The sequence below is a fragment of the Micromesistius poutassou genome (assembly GCF_964030765.1).
Source record: "Micromesistius poutassou genome assembly, chromosome: 5".
Lineage (NCBI taxonomy): Eukaryota > Metazoa > Chordata > Actinopteri > Gadiformes > Gadidae > Micromesistius > Micromesistius poutassou.
The window spans coordinates 9,183,088-9,191,602 of NC_140275.1; the positions used below are offsets into that span (position 1 = coordinate 9,183,088).

Below are 8,515 nucleotides of genomic sequence, written 5' to 3' on the forward strand. Positions count from 1 at the left end.
GATTGTGTAAAGCAGACAGCCCAGCTGTGGACCATTACGCACCGGCCCTCCTTCTCTGTGTGACTATCTCTGATGTAAGGTGCGCGCCACTTTTTCCTTCGCAAGAAAAATAGAACCTTGTACTGTTCAAAGTAGTGCATTATCTCACTGACTTTTTTTTTTTGTTATTCCTTCTTTTTTTTTTGTTGGTGCTGTTGCAGTTACTGGGGCCTTTGTTTTCTTTCTGGCAAGTACAGAGGACCAATCAGAAAGTAATTATCCTCATCTGCCCTCTGGACCACGCCCCCCTTCTCCGCTCTTTTTCGCTGTGCGCCGTCTTAAGTGACTTGTGTTTACATCGCCAGCCCCCTTTTTTTTTTTCTCCTCCATAGTGAGGCCAGGAAATGAAGAATTGTGTTGCAGTAAAAGACAAAGAGAGATACAAGGAGAGGAGCACTTAGGCAGGAGTAAATACAACATCAGCATGAGGGCTGGCGGTGGGGGGGGGGCCCTCCACTGTGGGGGGGGGGGGGGGGGGGCTGTTTTTATGCCCTCTGAACCCCGTGGAGACTTATCACCAACAGAGTTAGCCGTAACTGGCCTGACGGGGGGGGGGGGGGCAGGCTTATCTGTCCGACCCCTCATTTGTTAAGATGGAAAGGGCGGGGTCACAGGTCACCGGGGATGACTGAATTTAGACGTCCAGTAGTAGCTTTGTCCATTATCCAACCGTCTGCTCTGATAAGTGCGAGTGAGAGTGACAGAGGAAGGACAAAGTGTGACAGCGGAAATGAGAGGATAAAGGAGTGGAGGTAGGGTAGATAGTGAGGCTATAAATGCTGACAGGTGGGGTATTTGTAACCGCTGCTATTCCGGTCAGTGGCTTGTTTCAGTCGTCGTTGCCCCTGGAGGGCTGTGATTAGGAAGAGACACTGACATTTGGGGAGATTAGTCTGCTTTAACCAACATAGGATCAACCATGAAATGTAACCTGAGGCTTTTTTGAAATGGTTCATTTACTTTTTTTTTCCCTCAGGAAAATGTCTAGTTTAGATGAATATGTGGTACCGCTCTAAAACCATGCCTTGCACTATGATTGCATGCGTACACAAATAACATTGCAAGCAAATTGAACATCTTAAAATGGTAGCCGTCGTCAATTTGTAAATCCTGCAGGCCATTATGGATTTTATGAAACAGCAAGTTTCAGAAGTTTAATGAGAGTTGGTGCAAAGTTACGGAATCGATTTGGGCTAGCCTCAAATAATTAAATACAATAAAATAATATGAACAGCTTGGGAATATTTAGCTTAGTAGTTGCTTCTCCTCAAATGAGCTGGTTCATTTGGCGCAGAGACGCCATAGGGCTTAGCATTATGATATCACCCGCCCCTTGGCCAAATTATGTCGCTATGGCAACAGGCGGGAAAACCAAAGTGAGGTCAGAAGACCAGAAAGACCACTGTGGACTGCTAGACCAGTCCACCACATAAAATACTCTAAACTACTCAAAGAAAAACAACAGTGAGTGTGTGTGCGTGTGTGTGTGTGTGTGTGTGTGTGTAAGTATGTGTGAGTGATTGTATACGGAGATGCAAAGACGCGGAGGATCCAAGGGCGGGGTAGCCAAGTCTTTCCCACATTAGATCATAGTTCAGCGTGGCCAAAGCCCGGTTCCAGGCAAAACTACTGCTCCCTATTCCGGGCCTGTTCCAAGAAACCAGAAAATGTGTCGCATAAGAATATTACAGAAACCCTCTAGCCATTGTACCTCCAAAACAGTACGCGCCCAGCTGCCTAGACGGGTCCGGGAAGCCGGTCTGGTTCCTGTAGCGGTACATGGTCCTGACGCCCAGCAGGCCTCTGCCGCACTGCATTCTGGGTACGGCCACGGGGTGCCGGGCGCTGCCGTCGGAGAGCCAGCCGTAGTCGCATTGGTCCAGGCCCTGCCTCCAGGCGGAGTGGAGCTGGCCCGGGGACGCCAGCACGGCGTCCCTCTTCCTGCACTCTTTCTCTGCCTCCTCCAGGGTCATCTTGCGTGTGCCCGGAGTGTAGTACACTTCACCTGGAATGTATACGTGAAACCCATTTTAGATGATATGCCCACGATGTCCACCGTTCACCTGTAGCAAGACGCCTGATCAATAGTGGCTCCTGAATGACATATCTCTACAAGATCAATAAACAACTGAGTTGCTTTGTGGACAGCCTGCTTAATGAACTTGCCCAATCGGAATTCACTATGTATAAGAACATGACTTGAGAATGGCTGACACCGTTTAGTTTGGATTGGAATACATTTATTTTACAGGACACAGTCGATAAGCACTGAATAAACACACAGACATACATTAGTGTATGGATGTGTGGTAGAATACAAATTATCTATGGAGGGGCTGAGTTGGGGTTCACTTAAGCTGGATGCTTGGTAATTACAATAAACGACATTTAGTATTTGCAGAAACCAAATGATGTGCACAATCTGACCGTTAGACATAGGGTTATTGTACCAGTATATAAGGGTATAATCGGAAAAGCTTGGGCTCGTTTGATATAATATTCATTCGGTGAGGACAAGGAAATAATTGCTCTCATCTGTTAAATGTTATGTGCGTGCGCAAAAAGGTTCCAGACGTTTGTTTTGTCAAGGTTGTTACATTCAATTGAACTGAATAAGTAAAGTAACCAAATGAAGTTGTCACCTGCCATGTTTAAAGGACACACTTGCCAACTAGATTAAACATGACTTTTATTGGACTTGACCGGGCCAGAACCACCCAATCAGAACAGTTAACCAATAAAGCAAACTCCTCTTGAAAACAAAAAGAAGAAAAAAAAAAAAGTCATTATTGGATTTGACCTTTCAGTAGAAGGGCCATTAACAGCTCACAAAAAAAAGAGATGCAGCTGTGAAGGGCCTAGGTCCAAAACATCACCCACCAACCTATTCAACACAATAGCACTTCATTCATCTCTCCATTATAGAGGTGGGATAGCAATGCAGACTATGTCCCTGTCCCGTCACTGAGTCTATCAGTGCTTCGGGTCATGAGGTTTCCACAGCGGGATTCCTCAGCTTCTTTATACCTTCGTACCTTCTCCGGCTTCATTCCAGTGTGTTATATTTATTTTATGAGATGAATCGCCTTTCTTTTTTTTTTGCATTAAAAGGGTCTCTGTGCTCTACTTTTCCACGGTGTGGAGTCGTCAGCTTCTACAGCAGACTTTGCAGCGTATGAAATGATGCAACATCATCCAATTAACACCGTAACATCAACTGGACGTGCACAAAGACGCCCTCTTTTGAAACATGAGGTCTCTATACATACACGTTTTAATGCTGAGAAGGTGGAATTATTGTTTAATTTGGTCAGATGCAAGTGTAATTGTATCTGTTTATTGTGTGTATCTGTGTGTTTGTGTGTTTGTATTTATGTGTGTGTGTGTGTGTGTGTGTGTTTAAATATGTGTATGTGTGTGTATGTGTGTGTGTGTTTAAGGTAGAAAGAGGATTATTGCATGAATATGATTAGTACTTTTTGAGAAACAAAACATCAACATAATGGGACCCTGGGTTTAGCAGTGTCGAGACATAAGTGCATAAAATCTATTTCACCAAAATGTGGTTGAAAATTTGTCAGCCGTCACTGTCAGAGCAGATTAATATTGCTGGCAGGATGTTAAGGACTTCTTGCAAGTAATGCCAGAAGAATTTGAAGGAACCATTTTCACATATTTGTTGGTGACTTGAAAAAAAAACATCATGGTGTGACCTGAATCCAGTTTGTCTCTCTCTTTCACTCGATCTGAATGTTGAAAATAATTGGCTCTGATACACTGCTTCTAGCCAAAGAGAGAGAACTTCAATTCTCACTCACTGAATATCTGTAATACATCGACATTTATCCGCAGCGAATGTTCCCTCACGCTTCCAACACCCCGACGTCGCGGCTTCCGTCTTACCGTGGAGCTTGTCCACAAAGCAGTAGACGTCATAGGTCTCCGTGGCTTTCCTCACTCCGTACGTCCTGATGCCAGGTTTACCCATCAGGTTACCAAAGCAACCGTGCCGAGGCTTGGTGATCGGGTACCTGAGAGGAAGGAACGAGGGAAGAAGGCCGCGTCAGGGTGGTACATGAGTGCCTCCCGCCTCTCCCCCCACACACACAGCGCTCTCTCCGCTCGAAGGGCCTACCAGCGACCAGCGTAACAGCTGGTCGCGGGGTGTCGCTGTGTGAAAATAAACATGACTCAACGTCAGAGGCCGCCTTCCAACTGACCTCACTGTCTGGTCTGCGATCCAGCCTGCGTCGCAGTGGTCAAAGCCGTCCTCGTAGGCCGCTCTCAGTTGGTCAGGTGTGGCAATGGTGGCTCCGACCTCCTGACAAGTCTGCACGGCCTGGGCGTAGTCTAGGGTGTACCTGCTGACGCCAGCCCGGTAGTGGAAGACAACACCTAGGCACAAGAAAACGGGGGGGGGGGGGGGAAAGGAGTGGATTGAAAAGCTTAGAAAACGCTGTCATGATTGGTGACTGCTGATGCAATGCTCTACCGCTACGATAAATCAGCTGAAACCTCTTGCACTTTACAAGGCCATGTGTCCAATTAAAAGGCGACCCGTTTTTTCTTTCAAATGGAGAGTTTTAGCAATATACTGAGAGGATAAATAAGAAAAGGGCTACAGTTCCCCACAATTGGGCTGGATGACTACGGATGATTTAGATGAGTCAGATGATGCCACGGAAATTAAATCTGCGCATTTGTGGTCCTCAAACATGAGCACAAGACATGATTCATTGTCCTAATTAACATTGCAGATTGTTGGGAGAGGGGACTCTGTGGATTGCACACCGCAAAAAAAAACGAAAACTATCCCAGTATCCCCCACCCATACCCTAAGAAATGAATCATATCTCTGTGAATCCATCTAGAAGGAGAGCACTTACTCTCGAATGTGTTGTAATGATCCTTGATACACCCAGGTCAACACCCCAGCTCAGCAAGGAGACAGCTGACACAGATAGTCGATTGCCGTAGCGGTACTGTTATGTCGAAGTTTTGATGAATTTGAGGAATTTGAGGTTTAACCATGGTTAAGAGTGGAATGACAATTGAGGATAAATGTAAAAGTGTGTCTGCGTGTGTGTCAGTGCTCTCTGAGATACAAAGTGAGAGAACAGGGGCCACTAGTTTGGTTGAGGTCCCTGGTAATCTCCTCTAACTACCCCATTAAGCCCATTGGCATGGTGGTAGTCCGGATAAGGATGGAGATGCATGACATCATAGTGCAAGTTAGTGCCGGCCCCAAATGCCACCCACTTTATTCCTTAATCGTGTCTCTACACAAAGAGATGAAGAGGATGAATGGGGAAAGCAAAACATTCTGGTGATGAGTATCTGTTCCTGATAAACATGGACACGGAGGGGTTTTACGACAAACTTCAGACAGACAAAACAGTTTTTCCATGCAACATTTCTATTGCCTTTTGGGGTCACATTACTTTTGAAAGTAAGTTTTGCAAAGATTCTCAGTGATTCGCTGCAATGGTCAATGACACAAAAAATGATGAAAGAAAAAGGATGACCGCCAGGAATAGAATCCTAGACAGTAGAATAAAAGTTTGGCTAACCCCACCGGTTCGACTTGGTCCTCCACCCATTGTTCATCTCAGTCATAATTCGTTTTTTTTTTTAAATATAAACACTGACATCTGATGACAATCAACAATGACCTCGCCCGTTGCGGAACCGGGAGGCGCACGCGCTCACTCACCGTTGACGTCGAGGCTGACAGTGTCCTGGGTGTCCTCGATGCCGTACATGACCTCACAGCGGTAGGTGCCCGCGTCGCTGGCGCGCAGCTTGACCATGGTGAGCGAGGCGTCGCCCACGTCCTCCGGGTGGCTGGGCACGGACACGCGGTTGCGGTAGCTGGAGCCGATCTTGATGAGGCCGCTCTGCGCCACCAGCACCGTGGACTCCACCTCGCCCACCATCTTGGTCCACTTGATGCGCAGGTAGTCCCGGCTGGGGACGGGGCCGCCTTTGGCGCCGATGAGGGGCGGGGAGGTGGGGAGGGTGGAGAAGAAGCAAGGCAGGGTGACCTTCCCCGAGAGGGAGCCGCTCACAGGCTTCAGCATGGTCAGCGTGTTGGAAGCTGGAGAGGGAAGGGAGGGGGTCAATGATGGAACGTCAGCCACATTGTGTGTGGCGTTCCCCCGTCCAAGACATGTGATTCATTCTGTTCGGGAAAATGTCCTCCAGTGGTGTTTGAAGCTTTGTGATGTGGGTCATTCACGTTGTGCTGTAATGCTGCTCTTAGCTATAAAATGCCCAACCCATTTATATTGTGGGGTGAGACAACTACACCCAGACCATTATAATAAATCGGAAGTCAAAAATAGCTGCCAAACGTCACTCTACAGCCGAGGGTTTGATGTAGGAACAAAAAGTGCACTGTCTCGACATATGTTTGTATGTATGAGATCATATGGGATGTGCTTAAACTTTAGAATGTAAAAAAGTAAAAAGAATGATGGTAGAATAAGTTATTGCAGTATTTTCATTCATCTTAAACAAGGATAAGGTTGGTTGCAAATAGGCGAGATAAGGGGATAGATAGGTGAAGGAAAGAATTGCTAATAATATGATCTGCATTTTAACACTACACCAAACTATCCACATACATCAAATGCGTGTAACACAGCTCTATCGTAACGGCAAATCACGTAAAACAGTAAAAGCACCTCTCACAATTTTCCTCTAGAAAACTACTGCTAAGTTGTTGATCCACCAGCCATCCACCAACACTCTCAACCCTGCCCACCGACTTCCCAGCCCTGAGGAACCTGGGATCTATGTCTGCTTCTACCTCGATGCCGGTGTGTTCAGCATGAGGTAGCACCAGCACAGGATCCACATGAAGCCACAAGCCACATTACCCAGACTCCCCCCAGCTTCAGGGAAGGAGCTGGGGGGAGGTAAGAGGGGCGGGGGGGGTATGTGTGTGTGTGTGTCAATGGTGGTAGAGGTGGTGGTTGGGAGGTGGGGACTTGGTAGGTCTAGTGACAGGGGGGGGTGGGGGGTGATGAGGAACAATGCAGGGAATGCTCTGGAAGCAGTGGTGGGACAGCCCCCGAGGCATGTGCGCGCTTTAACGGAGGGTCTTATTAGGATGAGCGGTGAAACCAGCTGTCCGCTCCAGACAGAGGCCACGGCCTAATTGAAAGGTATCCATCCAGTGTGTGTGTGTGTATGTGTGTGCATGTGCATGTGCACGTCTATGCGTTTGTGTGTGTGTGTGTGTGTGTGTGTGTGTGCGTGTGTGCGTGTGTGTGGGACTACCACTTTGCATAATTGTGTGACCTTCACCTGCCAGTGTCTCACGGACCAGCGGTAATGGACTCTGAAGGGTCCATACTTTCAATGGGCTGTACAGCCTCTCTGCTGTGAGGCCTGCTGATAATGTTAACCTGCGTTTGTGTGCTGTAGATAAGATGCTGTATATCGTCCGGCCGCAGGAGTGCCAGACTGTAATTCACTGGTTTGAATGGGGAGACGGTGAGGGGTGGCTGTTCAGTGAGAAGAGATGTAGAGGAAGAGAGAGAAGCACCATTTGACACTCACCTGTTCCCCGCGTAGCTAGGCAGAGGCAATACAACCACAGGATATGTTTTATATTTAATAGCATCTGTGGGAGGGGAAAGGGGGCAGAAGACACAAGGATAGCGTTAGTAGACAATCAATGGAACAAACTCACGAGAATGACGGGAGTCTGATGACGAGGGAGTCCAAGTGACGCAGGGGAGACGGGCTTATACAGACTTAACATAATACTCTGGTCACTTTGGTCTCCACTCTTTGCGTTTCACTTGGCATTTCGCTCGTGGTCCTGAGTGCACTTTGATGGTGTGTAAGTGTAACCTCTTGAAGAGCCTGGGTGGTGAAGCTCTCTATTTCAGCCTCTTGTGGAGTAAGGCTACAAACGCTTTGGAGGCAGGGAGGGGGGACTCAAGGCACCCTTACCCTCATGTGCACCCCGCTATGTAAACACATCAGGTCACTTCTGTTGCAATCGGGGGCCCTCTCTCCACCACCAGATTGGGAAACTTCCCAGGGATAATCATCCATTAGAGCCGATGTAAAGTAAACCAGTGTGATGAACAGGCTAATTGAGTCCCTAACGTAAACTCATAAAGTCATCTCTGGGTGGATAAAGAAGTTTTACTTCTTCTTTAATGCCAGCACACCCAGAGAATGGTCCCAAGTCAACAGACACACCCTGAGAGAGAGTCATGGAAAAAGAAAATCAGCCTGACCTGAAGGGAAAATTAGACCTCAATCTAGATGTTCAATAAACACAAATAAACATGTTGCAGGCCAACAAAGACATGTGTTAGTGTTTATTTGTACATCTTTTATTCCTAAAACATAACGATTGCATGAAAATCTGAGATTAATATGTAAGAAAATCACGTCATTGGAGAACCATTGGATATTTTTTGCAACTCAAAAAAAAAAAAAAAAAACTTTCAAA

The 8,515-nt window shown here is 46.9% G+C and overlaps 1 protein-coding gene across 1 annotated transcript in view; it reads right to left on the minus strand.

Moving 5' to 3' along the window:
- LOC311342791 (brevican core protein-like) overlaps window positions 1–7,669 on the minus strand; it is a gene marked incomplete at its 5' end in the record, with an annotated part of 62,929 nt that extends 55,260 nt beyond the window's left edge. The window contains 5 exons of the mRNA XM_084467616.1: window positions 1,751–2,044; window positions 3,943–4,070; window positions 4,260–4,434; window positions 5,753–6,136; window positions 7,606–7,669. Coding sequence (XP_084323742.1) covers window positions 1,751–2,044; window positions 3,943–4,070; window positions 4,260–4,434; window positions 5,753–6,136; window positions 7,606–7,669 — 1,045 coding nt within the window. The remainder of the gene's footprint in view (window positions 1–1,750; window positions 2,045–3,942; window positions 4,071–4,259; window positions 4,435–5,752; window positions 6,137–7,605) is intronic.
- Between the last annotated feature and the right edge of the window lie 846 nt (window positions 7,670–8,515).